This window comes from Vanellus vanellus (assembly GCF_965231255.1).
Source record: "Vanellus vanellus genome assembly, chromosome: 4".
NCBI lineage: Eukaryota > Metazoa > Chordata > Aves > Charadriiformes > Charadriidae > Vanellus > Vanellus vanellus.
In genome coordinates, this window is record NC_138909.1 from 76,508,349 (window position 1) to 76,526,750 (window position 18,402).

The 18,402-nt window shown below is 41.0% G+C and overlaps 1 protein-coding gene across 1 annotated transcript in view; it reads right to left on the bottom strand.

Moving 5' to 3' along the window:
* The window catches only part of MTMR7 (myotubularin related protein 7), a gene marked incomplete at both ends in the record, with an annotated part of 49,853 nt that extends 47,801 nt beyond the window's left edge, over positions 1 to 2,052 (bottom strand). Inside the window, one exon of the mRNA XM_082482903.1 lies at positions 2,029 to 2,052. Coding sequence (XP_082339029.1) covers positions 2,029 to 2,052 — 24 coding nt within the window. The remainder of the gene's footprint in view (positions 1 to 2,028) is intronic.
* Between the last annotated feature and the right edge of the window lie 16,350 nt (positions 2,053 to 18,402).

The window sequence follows — 18,402 nt, forward strand, 5'->3', positions numbered from 1 at the left end:
TATTAATTTTATTAACTTTCTAAAGACGGGATTTATCTTGTTTTTCCATTTGGCTGGGTTTGCAAATCAAGGAAAGTGTCATTATTCTGAGATTAGTACCTTTGAAGTCTGGGGCAGTCGCTTGTCAAATTTCTCTCAGGACAAAACTGGATAGAGTCAGGAAATGTGACACCAGAGACTACTCCGTGATGCAGTGAGAATGTCCCTGTATTCACATAGCTTTCCCTTACCTATTTTTACATTGCTGGTGTTGGAAATCATATAACATTAAATTCCAAATTATTAAAAGCAAATTCAGTAAAAACCAAAACCAAAAAAATCCAACGCTGTTCTGGTGGCTGATTTTAAGTTGAGGTTTTTTTAGCAAACACATCAAAGATATCGGTTCTGCTAGGTAACTTTAGGTACACTAACTTGTCAGTGTATTTAGCAGTAATTGCAGAGATGAAGTATTTCAATACTTATTCATGCTGAATGTTCTGGATTTTCTATATTTATGTAAGAAACTTAAAGGATTTTTGTATCACTTGTACCTTTAAATCTTGCCTTGTAAACTGCTTTATTACATTAGAGAGATAACTTTTAGCATAGCTGCAATGTAAGGGGATGCCAGGCAGCAAGACTGCAGAATCACCTAACACCAAGTAAGATTTTCAGGGTTTTGAGTCATCGATGCAGTGCCTTCTCACAGCTGCTGGATACAGAAATGTGTTTTACATATGCATAATAACATTTTAAGAACTTGCTTGTAGAAAAGCTAACAGATAAGCTTCCATTGCCGGCAGCAGGGACTTGCCTGGGCTTTCCATTCACAGCAAATATAACCATTTATTTTTAAGATTTTTTTTCTCTACCCTTATTAATTTGTTTTCACTATTTTCCTCGATTATGGTTTCAGCATTCTTCAGCTAATAGCCCGAAACATCTGTTCAGACGACTTTCCCTGAACATTTTCTACCTGTGGTAGGATACATTCTTACTATTCTGATATTCTTCCTTTCCACAATGGCAAATAATAGATCATGAAATGAGATGAGAGAAAAGGCAGTTGTTATAAATGCCTATCATATTAGCACCTAAGGGCCTAAAAAACTAGATGAATTATGAAGGGGCCTTAATCTAAAATTTATGCCATCATACTAGATAATTATGATAAACAAATAGGCACAGATCAAACACAAATGACTTCTTAATAGCAGGGGCTTGGGTACATAAATAAATAAACAATATGAAAATATATCCCACCCCCGCTTCAAATTAACTTATTTCTTAGGTTCCTTTTTTATGATTATTTTTAATATAAATTTTCTGTGTATGAAAACTGTATCCTCTTTTTTTAGAGCAAGATGGCAATTGCGTTAACAAATACAGGCCTCATGCTTAGAAAGCTGTATAAAAAGAATGATTACACTGGCCAAACAGTGGTGTCCAAACACTAAACAAATTCATCACCGGCTCTGAAATACTGAGGTAAACTAAAGGCATCTGAAAAGCAGATAACACACCTCTCATTTTGGATATCTACAACTCACAGACAGCATCTCCATTAACAGGAGGGACTGAATAAAAGACAATTAAAATGCCTGATAAATCCTCAGCCCCCATCTCAAAACGACACATATTTGGGCGGATTTCATAGCAAACTGGCTAAAAAAATACAAAGCAAAACCTCGCAGCAGCTACCAAGCATGCAGAGGATGGCTGTGCACAGCTTCAGGCCCGCAGGGCTCCAGCTTCCTCCCAGCCGGAGCCGAGGCGGGTAGGGAAGGCGTCAGGGATGCTGTTGGGATGGATGCTGTTGGGATGGATGCTGCGGGGATGGATGCTGCGGGGATGGATGCGGTTGGGATGGATGTTGCGGGAACAGATGCTGCGGGGATGGATGCGGTTGGGATAGATGCTGCGGGGACAGATGATGTAGGGATGGATGCTGCGGGGACGGATGCTGCGGGGACGGACGCTGCAGGGGACCGTGTCCCCGGGCCACCTCTCCCCGCCGCCCCGGCCCCGCCGCCCGCCGGCACCCACCTTGGGCATCCGGATGTGCTCCATGGTGGCAGCTCCTCATCCACTTCCCGCAGCCGGCAGAGAGGCAGCCCTACGCACCTGGCTGCTCTCCTATTTTCTCCTGCTAACCCTGCTTATAAAAAAAAAAAAAAAAAAAAAAAAAAAAAAAAAAGCACCGATTTTTTTTTTTTTAATTTTTTAAGGTTTTTGGTTTTTTGTTGTTGTTGTTGTTTGGTTTGGTTGGGTTTTTTTGTTTGTTTGTTTGGGTTTGTGTTTTTTTTTTTTTTTTTTGTCTCGCGTTTTCCGGTGCAGGTAGGAAGGAAAAAGGAAGGATTTATTCAAAGCGGATAATGTGCCTGTGTTTCGATGCTGGCTGGCTCCACCTCCCCGGCAGCTGCCATGCCACCCGGCGGCGGGGATGCTCCGCGCCCGCCCCAGCCGCGGCCCGCCGGGACCCCGCTCCCCACCGGCTACTTGCCACCCCCCCGCGGGCGACCAAAGGCACAGCCTGGGGGCGGCTCTTCGGGTGTTTGCTGCCTTATCTCCAATGACATCGCTCTGTCCTGTCTTCCAGGAAAGATAAGATCAGAAACATAAAAGGGAGCTCTGTCTGAGATTGCCTCTCCCTATATTTTTTTTCCCCCTGGCCCAGCGGGTGCCATATCTCAAAGACAAAAGCTGCACTTACTGAAACTGAAGCACTGAATTTTGTTTATCCCAAGTTCTGCGTGTCTGTCTGTCTATAATTCACAATTTTGTTTCATCCTCAGATTTGCATAAGGGGAGATTTCTTTGTGACACACAATTTTCAGTCTTATGTCTGAAATTACCTGTCCCATCTTTTGCCTTGCCTGGCCCGAGAGATGTGTTACCTCTTGGAGCAAAAAGAAATGCTACAGAGCTGATTTCCCCAGCTTACCTGCGCAAAGATGAAGAGCAGGTATCTCTAACCCTCTTTGAATAGCTACCATATTCCGAGCAAAAAGATGCCAATGTGCAAATGACTAGAGGCGCTAATATATTATTTCTGATAAACTATAGCCTTTGAGGTTTGTAAAATGCCCAGGTGTTCTGCTTTGATCTATGTATTCCAGTGATTCGTTAGAAATAGGGACTAGCCTCATCAAGGGATAGAAACAAATGTGGAGACCTGTCAAACCACACAAAGGCCATGGTAAGGGCAGCAGAAGCTCCCTACATATCCTTCTCTTGCCTGCAGAGAACCAAGCGTGCTTAATCTATTTTGTGAAAGCTAAGAAATGGGCTGAAAATAAGATGGGGCCACCAAAAAATGTCAATGCATTTTACCCCGAGGGAAAGGGAACAAGAGGTGTAGCTGTACCGGCTCAGTCCTGCCGATGTTGCTCCAGTCCTGCCACTTTCTTGCTAAAGTATGGCGAGATCGTTCAACATCGTGAGGTTTTTTATGACAACTCTTTGGTTAGAGGAGGTAGAAGCTGTACTATCATGAGTGGAATATGTGTCAACCTTGGAGTTGACCATTCTGTATCCTTCCTCCCTCCCCTGCTTTAGCCCATTTCTGCCCCCCTTTCTCTCACAGTTCAACTGCTGTCATTGGGCAGGAGTGGCTGGTCAGATTGTAATGAGACACCATCAACTGGATGAAAACTCTTCTGTTCTGGGAGGTTTTAATCATTCCATTTCACTCTGTTCACTAAGATCTGAATTGAGGGTTGGAGACACCATTTTCTGTTTGAAAATTCACTGGATGGTGTCCATAAAAGTGCATGAATTGCGTAAAGCATGGACTTCACAAGACTCTTGAGCAGTGGCATATTTTGCTCTCTATTTTAGGCCAGAGCTATCAGAATCAATTAAGAATTAACCAGCCATGAAATATGTTTCCTTTGTAGTTATGGGTGATGTGATTCACTGCGTACATTATCATCGTTTGGCATTTGCTACAGCCAGTGAGTAAGTAAAGTTGGAAGAAAGCATGGTTGTCCTTTCAGTCCTCAGAGATATTTACGTTTTCTCTGGTACATCTTGTGATTCATTACTGCCAAGTTCAAGTCCTACTGTTGATGGCAAGACTCTCAGACTAAGTGAGAATGCACTTTATCTCTGCTTCACATTCATCAAGGGCTGCAAAATTAAGCCGTCGCTTGGAGGAGACTGTTTATGTAGCAATCTGTTGCTCAACATCCTGCCAGAGTTTTTGACCTGTCTTGGGCTGGTAAAATAATTAATGGGCGAGTGCAGCTATAAACAGAACTTGGGTTTAGATAAAAGTTATGCCTACCGGAATTGTCACGGAAAGCTGAAGTAAGCACAACTTTCTAAAAATTCTCTAACATTTTTCATTTGCATTTCACGCTCATGGACACTGCTGTCGTAAGAATCCTGGAAATGAAATCCTCTGTCCACAGTGGAGTTAGAGGGAGGGTAACAACAAAAAATAACACTCCATAGTCTACTGCTCTGACTTAACTAAGATGTAAAGGCAGGAGAACTAACTTGCCATGACTACATAGGTTCTGACCTATCTGCTGCAACCGCCAACAAAGTTCTTGATTTATGTCACATGAAGAAGGCCGGTCACTGAGGCCTAGAGTGATACCAGTGTATTTATTTTCTATATCCATAAGCAGTAGAGTCCGCTTTCAACCTCGTCCAGTAAAACCTGAAAGCCCACATTTCACTTCCAATATGTAAAAATTTCTGTTACATTCAATGGAGTCTCCTGAATGCTCAGTCATTTTGCATCTGTTACTACCAACCTGGGTAGGCCTGGATTTGAATCGTCATGTTAGATCTGGAAGGCTTTATAGATTTATTTGTATTTAACAACTATATTTTACTAGTTTAAAGGTGGTTTCCTGTAGGCTGCATTTCAATATAATACAAATTCAAAGAATAAATTTATGTATTTGTACTAATACTTATTTTCAAGTGTAGTCTACAGATGGTCATTCAGATTTATAAATGCATATTAAATACTGTCATGTAGGGAAGAAAACTTGAAATCGGCGGTATAACAGCTTTGTTGCTGGGAAAACTATATTCAACATGACAGAATCTTCCACCTAAAGAGTCTGGTACGCGGGACGAAGACGTGGAGGTTAGGGCAACCCATGTTACTCTGGGCTAAAGGCAGGCAGTACTGGTTTATGAGCAGCTCTGGGCTTATGGCTAAAGGATGGAACAAAAGAAGCTGTCGTGGTTTAGGCCAAACCGGCCACAGAGGTTCCAGTGCCATCGCACCAGAAAAATGCTTCTGGATTAATGCCATCAGCGATTACAGAAAAGGGCCACGAAGATGATCAGAGGGCTGGAGCACCTCTCCTGTGAGGACAGGCTGAGATAACTGAGATTGTTCAGCCTGGAGAAGAGAAGGCTCCAGGGAGACCTTATAGACCCTTCCAGTACCTAAAGGGGGCCAACAGGAAAGATGGGGAAGGAATCTTTATCATGTTTTAAAATGAAAGAGAGGAGATTTAGATTAGATATTAGGAAGAAATTCCTTACTGTGAGGGCGGTGAGGCATTGGCACAGGTTGCCCAGAGAAGCTGTGGATGCCCCACCCCTGGAGGTGTTCAAGGCCAGGTTGGATGGGGCTTTGAGCAACCTGGTCTAGTGGGAGGTGTCCCTGCCCATGGCAGGGGGGTTGGAACTCGATGATCTTCAAGGTCCCTTTCAACCCAAACCATTCTATAATCCTGTGATTCTATTTTTGCATGATACAGAGGCAAGGGGGACTGCTGAAAGTGAGTGGTGACGGTGAACCAGGTGAGGTGAGGGGTGAAAGGGGGAAGTGAAAATCATGAGAAAACAGCCCAAGAAGAGTTGAGCTGGGGGATGGTGAGGTGGGGCAATTTCACTCACTCGGGAGATGTGGCAGGCACTCACACTGCAGCACTGAAACTCCTGTTTGCCTCTTACCCATTGCCACTGCCAACAGCAGCCAAACAGCCAAGGGTGCCAATGCCCACGTGCAGTTCGTAGGTGTCTTGATAGTGTTTATACCCGGGATAATTAGTACCATGGATTCAGAAACAGTGTGTCTGTTTATATTTGTTTCATAACTTGTGAACCTTTTCAGGGAACCTGCAAGTTTCTCGTGGTAAGTGCACTCGGACACACGAACTTCTCCCCCAGTTAATGTGGCAGGAGCTGCATGTGACAAGGTAACGGGTACAGGGAGCAGCTTTCACTTTATTCTTTAACTCAGCTGTTACTAGGTTTGACCTTTTAACGTGTCCTTCAAGAATTACTCAAAGCAATCTTTGATTTTGCCTTGTTATAAAACATTGTTGCATTGTTATAAACACAAATTTATGCAGGAAAGAATACCAGCAGACCTCTGGAAATTGGAATGGTTTTGATCCTATTCTGCAGATAGATGATCTGGTATGATTGATATATGATAAATCAAACATCTTACATCATACATGATATCTGGCCAGATATATGATAACTGGCCTGAAATGCATAATAGAGAAATAAAACAGATAAAATTCTTCAGTGACTCAGGATATATGTCCAGTAACTCACATAAGGATCCCCCCAATTGAGGAAACTGGTAAGATTTTGGCAAAGTGATAACTACCTGTTAAATGACAGTGTTTCAACAAGATTAGAATAGTTGATCCACCTACTCTGAAAATGCTACATTTTTCATAACAAAACATGTTAGGACAACGAACTGGAGAGTAGTGTTGGGAGGTCACCAGTGGTACACTTGAGCTGGTATATGTCATACCACATATAGCAGTTAAAGGAAAGTATAGCAGTTGAAGGAAGGGGCCCATTGTTACAGCGGTGATCGTAGGGGGAAAATATGTTTCTCAATATAGCCAGTAGAGAAACAGACTCTTCCACAAGATGATTAAAAGCTCTTAAACTCTTAGTAGTGTAAATACTGCTTAGATATTTACATGATTCTGCAAATCTCTATATACAGATATTTCTACCTTCACTCTTTTGCCAGTTAGATAGTTCAGTGAAAGGCAATTGCTTCATCTTGCCCTCTCAGCAGGACACTGCTGTAATGGATGACTATACTGGGAACTGAGAACCTGTAAGAGAGGCCCCCACCTCCTCCATACACTCACCTTTTTGTTTATATCTGAGCAGGTGTGCTCCTAAGTTACATCTCCAGCTATGTACAGAAACTTAGGGGAAAAGCTGATTTATTAATTTTTAAAGAACTTATTTTTCATTAAACTCTAGCAGAAAAATGTGTTTCTTCCAGTTAAAAATGGGAATTGGATATTTTGCAAGTGGCTTTACTACAGAGTCAGGTACCAGCCGTAAGTGAGAGTGAGTAATTGAATTTTATTTGAGAAGAGGTGTTAGGAAGCTGTCCCAGCTCCTATAGAGTTATGTAGGGATTCTCCAAATTGTAGCATCTGTGATACTCTGACTACCTTTACAATATCTAATCCAGAATCTTAGGCAGGGAATAGTCCCTTAACTGATATTAAAAAAAAATAAAAAAGAAATATAAAAGAATGCCATTTTATCTTCTCAGACCCTTTCCATTGAAACGTTCAGTTGCAGGCTCAGCAGCAACTTAGGAGAAGAAAATAAGACTACTGAGTTCAAAGCAGACCACAACTGTGTGTAGTCTGAAGCAGTATTGTTCAACAAAAAATAAAATCATGATACTAAGGCAGCTTCCAACATTTTCACAAGGAAAATTTTCTTAACTTATGGGACTGTATTAATGGTCTGCCTAGAGCATTTTTCCCAACATGAAGAAAAAGAAATGGACATGGTATATTTGGATTCAGGGAAAAAAAGAACAGAGGAGAGGAAACGTATCCCATGGTCTTCGTGTAAGAATTAGCTAAAGCTATGTTTAAAATACTGAAAAGTTAGTTTATCTTGAAACTTCCCATTGACCTATGACGATCATAATTCAGTGAAGCAAATGTGGCCCTTTCAGTTATGAGATTTATGCACGAGTTTGTGATGGCAGAAAATTATTTTCCATTACTCTCCAAATTTTACAGAAGCTCCAAGGCCATATGTAGGGAAACAAAAAAATGGCATTTGTTTCCCAAATACACATAATAAAAATGTCACTGAAATGGTGCTTCATATCCCAAATCCACACCATATGAAAGCATATTTTTCAGATAAATAATTTGTTTCTCTCTGGACTTTAAAAGGAAATCTTAAGATTAGCCTTTTCTTTTTTTTTTTTTTTTTTTTTTTTTTTAAATAAAGTGCTAAAGCAAACACAATTCTTTGAGTGTCTATGCAGAACAGCTGAAACTGATTTGATTCCTACCATCTTACTGACAAGCAGCCATCACTGTAAGTGGCCAGAATCAGTTTTGGCTGACTTGTGCCTCTTGAAATCCCTCTGAATTTCAAGTGATTGCCTCGGCCCCTTATCTACTGTAGCATTAAGGAGATAAGCTGACACTGTGAAAGCTGTCAGTGAAGTTTGGCTTACTAACCTTGTGTGAAAAAGAGGTTCAGATTACATGATAATCTTTCGGCTACTGACAAGCTATTTAGTTTTTGAGAAATAGCTGATTAAGCAAGGGTCATAGAAACCTCCGTGTTCAGACTAAAAGGGTGTTATTATTGAATTCACACGTGCTTTTCCAAAATTTGTCCAGTTTTATACTTGAATTTGCTTCGTTTCACTTTCACCTGGTCAGTATTTTTCAGATTCCATTACTATTTCGGGGGTTTGGGGAAAAAATTTTGGGGTGGGTTCTGAAGAAAGTTTGAACTGCTTCTGGTGTTCCCCAGCTGAAAGCTCTGAGGCTCAGGAAATGTCTTTTCTCTAACTCCTGAAAATTTCTCACCCTGTGTAGTATTAGATTTATGTTCTTGATCGCTGACAATTATTTTCATGGGTTATGCATGAGAAGACAGTGTTTGAGGTAATCTGTTCCCAGAGTGGAATGTCCAGGGTATTGTTCCAACATACTTTTGCTCGCTGGTCACAATCAGGGTGCATGAATTATCATGGTTGAAAGGTCCTCATCTGAGTGGAAAGGATGCAATCTCTAGAAAAACATATGTGTGAGATGAGATGTATCATTAACTGCGGATAGCTACCGGTATGGTTGTACATAACTGTCCACTCTGAGGTTAACAGTTAACTAACTTAATGATTATAGTCAACACATAAAGCATACGTCTACACTGTATTTTTGCTGCATGCCACAACACTGAACTGAGCGAGTTGTTGCTTGCCAGCTTACATCCCTAGTGCTGATCTACGTCTGTACAAGTCTCAAGAGAACCATTCACATCGTGCTGGCTCAATAGCTATTCCATGGTCTTGGTGCCCACACAGGGCACACCTTTCTGTGGCTATGCTTGCCAGCCATCTGCTTCATGCACGTTATACATATATTATATGTAAGAGCGATATTCCAGAGTCTGGTCATTCCTGATCTTTCCCTCTGCCTCAGATATGTTACTGCTCACTGGTACTGTTTTCAAGCCAGGCTACGGCAACAGGCCTGATGCTGTTCGACCATGCCAAAGGGGACAGTAACACATGTCCAGATGTGAGCATCATGCAGAAACTGCTGCTAGTGCAGCCGGAAGAATCTGCCGAGGAAATACTCCTTAAAGAGCAGAATATTGGGTCCTGGTCTGGGCTTTGGTTGGAGTCCACTGTGGTCTTCTCAGAGGCAGAAAAGATTTTGCCTCTATAAAGATAGGAACGGGACTGTATCACTGTAGCCCAGGCTGACTATTGGGGGTGCAGAACTTGCAGATAGGAAGGCTCATATCTGAAAGACTCTATTTCTAGTTACTACCTGTCCTTCATCACCAATACACTGCCTTCTCATCATTTATCTCTGTGGAAAAGAGAGTAAACATCAGTTTGTAGACCTTCACTACTGCCCAGCCATGCTTGTTGCTGGCCAGCCAGTTTCCACAATAGTGTGGTCATTGTTGGTGTGATCATCATGGACAGCTCCTGTTAGCATTTGGTCAGCATTGACAGCATCCCCAAAAACACAGTGACTTTCAGTCATCATCAAAATTCACAGTGCAAAAATCAGCAACTTTTGCATTCCCACCCATGATGTCCCCACCTAACTGATGCATTTATAGGCTTGTGACGGCAAGTCTTCTGAAATTTTTAGTTTTTCAGAGGCAAAGAAACTGGGACCCTCTTCCCTCTGGGGTACATCAGCATCCAATGAGCCAGCCACCACCTGCAGCATAGGTCTCCTGGCTACAGCAGGGGTATTCAGACAGCCTGTAAGCCTACGGCCAACTGCCTCTAGACCCAAAAAGGAATGTTTATTCCTTTATTATTTATTTTATTTTATTTTATTTTATTTTATTTTATTCCTTTATTATTATTATTACTTTATGCTGGAGGGCTCTGAAGGATAAATTAGGTGCTGGTAGTCCAATGCCAGCAAAATTATACCTGTCTGCTGCACTTTATCTATTGCTGCTTATCGGCCTCAGACATCCCTTCCCAAGGGGATGCCCACAGCCGAATCTTAGGGCAGGAACAAGCCGAAGCAGAGTAAATGTCCTTACACCCTCCATACTATAAGATGGTACTGCAGAACTTTTAGTCACAAAATAAAACTTTACGGTGTTTGGTACTTGCATAGCAATACCTTGGCCAACATGGCCAGCAAACAGTGTCAGGAATGTAATACCATATTAAATACTAGTATAGTCAGCAGAATTAAAGAAAGATGGAACCAAACCAGCCAAGCAAAATAAACAAAGGCCTATGTGTCCAATGAACAGAAAAAGGAAAACAGAAACTTTATTCTCAAAAGGATTTAACTAAGTGTTACGTCCTACGTGGCTTCCAAACAGCTGTTCTTCACTCAGTTTGGGCTGCAGAGTGCTGCTCCGGCATTGCCTCCTCCCCAGCTGGTGTGGGGTTAGGAGCTTGTAGTGAAGCTGTCTCTGGACTTGAGGGCCTGAAGGATCTGGTGGCTGCCCAAGTAGAAGGCTAACATGAGACCAGATTATGAAACTGAACCTGCTGTGCCTTAACCTGCAGGGTCACAAAACTCGTGTGTCTCCTCCTCAACGGCCTTGATCTCTTGTCTTGTCTCCTTTGGCTTCTTTGTGAATCTTCACCATGAGTCACCACGCTTAAATTTTCATCCCATCAGTGTACACACTGGTAGAGATGGACCATTTCCCTCAGGAAGACAGTCTGCTTGCATAGGACCTGCTCCTTCTTTCATTGAAGGTCCTTCTGTAAATCTATACAGGGTGCTGTCTGGACAGTGCCATCCCTGCCATGCCAAACAGCAACTGAAAGCAGCCATGCAACTGCTAGAAGCTACACAATGCGCTCAACCTTTTTTCTGCTGTCAATGATGCAAGGACTCTGACAGTCTTTGAGTGACCCAGCTTTGGATTGAGGAGCTTGCCAGTGTGACTGAATCGCAGGCAGATGTTTCCCTTCCTTGTAAAGATAACCCTGACTTAAGCCCCCAGGGTGATCAGGAAATGCTAGTGAAAACAGAGCTGAAAATAATCATAGAATACCCAGATAGAAGGGACCTCAAGGACAGTCTGGTTGAACCTTTCTTGGCAAAATCATGGTTGAGACAAGATGGAGTTATTTTGTTTGTTTGGCTTTTGTTTCTCTTCTCAGTGTACTGCAGAAATGGACAAAAGAAAGGTGAACTAGATGAGAGAAACACAGAGACAATAAGAAATATTTCTGGTACATGAAATTTATAACAGACACAAACCTTAGAAAATATACTTTTAGAATAAAAGCTCCAGATATCCTATGGTTAAACATTTATTTAAAGGGAAACTTGAAAGATCCCAAAGGTCTCTCTTTAGAAGTGAACTATTTTAGCACAACAGTAAAAAAACTGTTAAATTTAGAAAGATAAGGGGGCCCTCCATTGATTTGCCCAAGACTTAACAGAGTTGATTAAACAGTGCAGAAATGCACTTTTTGGGAAGACACAATCATTTTGCTAGGTTTTCACTTATTAACACCCAAGTGTATTTTTCCTCTGAAGGATAATATGTAATTTTGACTTTTTTTGTGACTATTTTAATGTGACCATCAAAACATAAGTTTTGGAAACCAATAGGAAAAAGTAAGCAGAAGATATGATCAGCAGATGCCTAAATGAAACTATATAGAGTCTTCATTTCTATTGTCTGAATCTCTTTCCATATTTGATATTGGCAAATATATTACAACAGTCTGTTTCCCAGTTAAAAAAAAATGTCAAACAAAGCCCTTGAGGTCTTATTTAAATAGAAATATGTGATGTGGATTTAACAGAGTGGAAATCCAAGGTCTGTGTAATTTAGAAACTTGTGTAATTTTCCAGTTCTCCCTCGCAACAGTGACCTTGGTTAGATTTTGATATGGCAATAACTGTAGGCATGAAACATAATAAACTCTATGCCCCATCATATTAATATATTTGTAACATTCATATATGAATATAATATATATATTCATATACTATTATGAATAAAATATTCTATTTGCCATATGATCCAATACATTGCTATTAACATGAGAAAGTAAATTACAAAGTAAATTACAGAGTAGAAGGTTGGATTTTTTCAAATCTTTGAGAAGTCCACTTGTGGGTGCCAAATTCTTCTCTGTTTTATGCTCTTTGTTGATATATATATTGAGGGATTAGGAATTCTCTCTGTCATCTGGACAGCTTGACGGGTACTCAGAAGTTGTGCAGTCAGATTCTTCTTTTCCTAAATGGCTTTTGTATTATTAACTAGTAACAAATTACAGGATTAACTGATTTCTGAGCCAGTAACCCTCTGCACTTGAAAAGTGTGACATCTCCCTCTTCACCACATGAACAGAGGAGTCAAGTTGCAAAAACTAATAAGCCGCGCTGCTAGCATTGCAGAAAAGGGGCAAGTGCTAGAAGTCTTCCGAAAAAGGCATGCTGAGGTAGCATTGTCCAGCAATAAAATGACCACACATATATATGTAAATCTTAAAGGTCCCTTCCAACCTCAGCAATTCTATGATTCTATGATTCTATGAAATCATACTGTCAGAGACCAAGCCCTGCTCCAAAAACTACTGTGGAAGATCAACCTACCAAGCCTTGCTGTTCAACAGGTTTGAGCAAAAGTGAGCAAGGAGACATACAGCTTTTCTGCTCCAGGGATTAACAAGGTTGTAGTGGAGACCATTTCTCATAATTTCATCCATAGTTCTCTTACAAGCATACTAAGGCTTTACATCACCTTGGTAACTGTAGATCTTGGCACAGGTGTTTTAAATACCATAAAGACAATGGAAGTATGCCCTGCCCCTACAAAATTCCCACTGAGTTGAACAGGTTCAGGATTCCATCCAAGGAGCTGATTTTACAACGCTGACTTAAATCCAGATTTCTATTTACAGGTTTTTCGACAGATTTCAATGCTAGATTGTTGGAGCCTGATACACATTATGATGTCTTTTTTCCCTGAGAATTTACAGCTGTCATATCACTCAAAGGGTGGAGAATGCAGTAGTCAGAGGTAACTGGTAAGTGTATCAAAAGAATAACAAAACTATATTTTGTTTTCCCATTCTGTAAAATGCATTAGCGAGTATTCAGAATGCTATGAGGTTGTGGTTTTTAAAATTTTCATTTAACTAGACAGTTTTCACATAAACAGGAGTTTTCACATGCTTGTTCTCACTGGCAATGGTGTATGAAGTAGCTGCTTTTTCTGCGTGTGACTTTTCTGACCTGTAAAACTTGAGACATTCCTAGTTTTTAAAAAGATAAAGCTGGTAAAAAGTAGCTATTTTTCATATGTTTTCTGCCAGCCTTTCCTCTCTTGGATATAACCTCTGGCGTAGAACTAAATAGCGGCAAGTCTCAGACCTCTTTCTAAAAACATCTTGCTAAAATTAGCCTTATTTGGAGGGTGTGAATGAGAACAGGATGAAGGCTCCTATTCAGCAAAAGGAGTCATAACAAATGCATCAGAGTATTGTTGGGAGGGAGTACACCAAAATCACTTCCAAGCTGTATTAAAAAAAAAAATGACAAAAAAGACATATGCTAAGTAGTGCTAAGAATAGAAAATATGTTTCTGTAATTGTTGCTGGATGATACGTTGTATAATGCAGCTGCAAGTCTTCGCTTTTCTGAACAATCCCACATCCTCCTTCACCCTAAACTACTCTTTTCCCTGTTAATAGAAGATATTGTTCCTTGATTAAGAATCTAATTCTGCAATACACTGAACTCACCCCGACTCAAGGGGCTTTAAATGGGAGGTTTAAAGTGGGTCAGCACTTTCCAGGGGGTGTGCAGCACCTTACAGGATTGAATCCTCAGGAAGAGGCACTTTTTCTTCTCTGGAATAAGTTTGCAATTAGTACATCCATTCCATGAATGAAAATTTCTGAGTTGGTAGCTTCAGTACTATGATACATACAAACTTTGACGACTGTACCTTTTTACTAGCAGGTTCTACCTAATGCCTCTTAGAGCAAGTTCTCAGGGATTCAACCTCATTCTTCAGTCTTTGCACATTGTGAGTCAGAACAACAACGAACGTCACCTTGTATTCATACAACGTGGGGAGGGGGGGTGAGGGAGGGCAGCAGTCAAAACTCCTTTGCTTCCGTTGTCTCTCCAACACGCTTGCCTTTCCAAAAAAAAAAAAAGAAGAAAACAAAGGATAAATGGAATTTATTTTCATTCATTCTTAATGTGCAGCAAATCATTCTGTGCCACACTTCACACAACCCCACTTTAGGCCCAGGACTTAAGGGGGCAAGTTGGAAACCTCCACAAGTACTCAGTGCAGGCTGGAGGATCCATTCAGAGCATCTAAATTACACCGATGCTCTGACTGGTGCTCTGGAGGAGTCAAGAGAGGAAGACTAGCTAAATTAGAAACGTATAGCTCTACAGCGTGAACGTCCCACATACTGTCCCCTGTAGCTTGAAAGAGGAATAACATCCATCCAGCTCTCATGACATTGCTATATCACACTCCTATGAAAGTATTCCGATAATGAGCTAGGCAAGACTCGGCATCAAATTCAGTGGGAAGCTACTCTTGTGAGCCAGAGTGACAGTGACAGTCTGAGCCACTTTTGGATGACCTTCACCACTTTCAGATTTCTCTGAGAGGAGCTGGCTCCCACATTGCGCTGCCAGATCCACCCCCACCCCCATATGTGAGTATCAGTCCCTGTGGACGAGAAGACTGACACAGCTTGTAGAGGCTAACTATTAATGTGCAGTAACACTTCTGGCTTCTATACCGGGCATGGGAAAGTCCACACTGAATAGACCAATGTGTTGGAAGTGTGCCTAGCAATACAGAAAGTCTTAAATTTTTCTTAGCTTTTTTATTCTATTCTATTTTTTAGCATTCTTGATTTTTTGGCAAATTTCTATGTACTCTGAGGGTAGATTTTTTCCCACAAAACTAGAGAGTTATAAAATGTGTAATGGGCGGGAACTTTACCTGGTCTGATTTTCAAAGGCAGTCAGTTTTCCTCACTCACTTCTCAAGGCAGTGAATGTGGTAATGGGATTTATGGAGCAGGGGTGGTGTGTGCGAGAGAGACGAAAAGGTAGAGCTCTGAAAGATAATTTGGATCCCAGATTTGGCTGCTGGGTAGAGGAAGCAAGAGCTTCACCTGAACAACAAGCTGCAATGTGAGCACAACTTCTACTAGAGACCAGAGAATCTGCATGCAAGAGATGCTACAAATGTTTTTGAAGCAGGAAAAGCCACACTCCATATTCACAAAGCAGGAACTTCTTACAGAAATACAACTATAATTAATCATCTACTGTGAACTTAAAGGCTTACTGCAAATTTACACCCAGAGAGTTGGCTGCTGTCCAGATGTCACAAGACAAGAGAGCGCTGATCTGGTGGGGTGGGTAAACAGCTGGCACTTGGCAAGGAAATTTTGCCAAATTCTTGGATGCAAATATTTTTACTGCTGACATAATGCCTCCTTTTCAGTGACAGTGAATGGTCAAATTCAAATTTCAGTGTTAGAAGTTATAGACAGTTTGGTATGGGACAGGTTGTTGACTACCACTCAGACTGGTAGTTTGAAATTGACCTGTTTGGTACAGTCCCGAACCTGAGAGAGTTCAAAATACATCTTGATGCTATTTGGCAAGAAGTTACTAGAACAAACATAGCTACAAAAACATCTCCTCTACCACTGAACTTCCTGCAATCCTATCACTGTGGAACAACAGCAGAAATACAGAAGCATCACACTGGATGCCCAAGGTTATAAATGTACACCCCGAACCAGAATTATTCTTTGTGCTCTGAGATGACCATGGAGAAATCCCAGTTTATGGCTTTTTAATACATGGCTATCAATGTTAGTCTCCTGCAAAATACCACATTTGTGGCAATTTCTATAAATGCTAATAAACTTTTATAGCATCTTAGCTTATTTCTTAAACACTACTGAGTGCCATACAACCCTGAGGGCATTTGTCTGGGCACTCATCATGTTTCTGCATCTGAGTCCCATTGACATTCATGGATTCCACTGGCTCAGTCAGATGCCATCTTATTTTCTTTTTTTTTTTTTTTTCATTTGTTTCCTCCTCTCATCACCCTCTCACATATTTCCTGGGTGTGGGCTCTTTTTCTTATAATCCATTTCTGAGAGTACTAGTCCTGTAGGACCAGTGACTTTTCAGATTCACCAGTACTTGAGGTACACCTTTTCCTAGAGCTACAATGCTGGAGGATTCAGGATTTACAGTTCAACTATTTAGTGGTACACAACAGTTAAAGTAGATAAACACAACCTTAAGGGTTCCAAAACTAACCAGTCCTTACTTGAGGTAGCATCAGGGATCTGTAGATAAAGATCACACCACTGTCTGTATTTCCTGCTGCTCCTTCCCCAGCATGGCTGAGCTCTCTTCCTCCTCCAGTAACATTCCTTGGAGCAATCCAAGATTTCTCTTCCTGAACACAGTTACTTTTTTAAAACCAAACAATATACATTCTCTTTCTTTCTCTCACTACTGCAGCTAGTTTCCCATCCACACGGGTGGTGCCAGAGTTAAAACTTAATGGCTCCACTGTGAAACCCTGTTTCTTTTTCACTTGCCGCAGCTCAGGTTTTCTGTAATGTTTTCCAACCAAATTTCTGAAGTTCTGTTATATTGAAGGTTCAGGATTAACTGTTTGATCTTTTCTTCCATTATTTTAGCACGGACTCACAATTTCTCCCTTTAAGCACTCTGGTGTGAATCTAGGCTTCAATTATCCCCTTGTCTTAAGGTCTTCCTGCTTGAATAAAAGACATAAAGATTCACCTACCTTCCATTTTTCATACTTCCATGAGCCATTAGTCTATAATCTGTGAGAAATTTTCTGCAAATCTGAAATTGAACGTAAAATGATTAAATCAGCTTCCTGAAACTGTGTTTCAGACACGAAAAAGCCAATGAAATCCTGGTTTGAATTCCATGTAAAAATATATGAAGTACTAGCATCCTGTAAGGCCCTGGTGACCTCCTATATGAAACCGTCTACAGTTTTGTTCATCCTTATTCAAGAAATAGGAACTAACCTTGAATGGGTGCAAGAAAGACTACCAGCTTAATCAGGGATACGAAGAATTTAGCACTCAAGAGAACACTGAAAGCTCCTTGTGTATTGAAGCAGGCAAAATGGACGTGAAAAGAGGGTATAATTGTTTCCTGCAAACATATTTGAGGAAGAAAAGGAGGGGGGAAAGTTGTTCAAACTAGAGGATAGTTTTGGTACTCAAAAAAAAAACCCCATAAAACCGAAGAGTATAAATTGTCTGTGGATTCACTTGAGATTGAAACAGGAATATCTCCAAACATCAGAGCAGTGAGGTTCTGAAATACTTTTCCAGAGGGATAACTCAGAGTATTTGTGCTCCGAGGACCAAAAAGCTGCTTATATGAATCTGGTTGTGGGGAGCTGTTGTGCTGTATCATGTAGCCTGAAGTACCTACCTTGAAGCAGTTTCTCAGTTTTATGAAAATTGTGTAAATTCAGGATTTCTTAGGAAAAGGAGAAGTCAGAAGTTACAGGGAGAGGGTTGTACCTTTTATGACCTGTACATCTGCAGACATTTACTAGTGGTACCGCAATAGCTGTCTGACTACAAGTTACACCTTAGCTGTTGCCATTAGCTTTCATGCTAGAAACCTGCTGGTTTTAAGCAAACTGGATACCACAAAGCTTGGGACTGGAAGGCCTTCAACACCAGGATTAATAGGTCGTGCTCTGTATTAGTTCTGACAGAGAGCAGCGATGAATCACATTACACTGCACAGAATTGCTTTTAGACCAGTACAGCCAGTGTCCAACGGTTACTTGCAGGGGTGCTAGATTCTACGTTTTAAACAGCATTTAAAGCCAAGCTGCTAATCCAAATAGTTATAGTGTTGTTATAACTAGTTTAAATCTGTT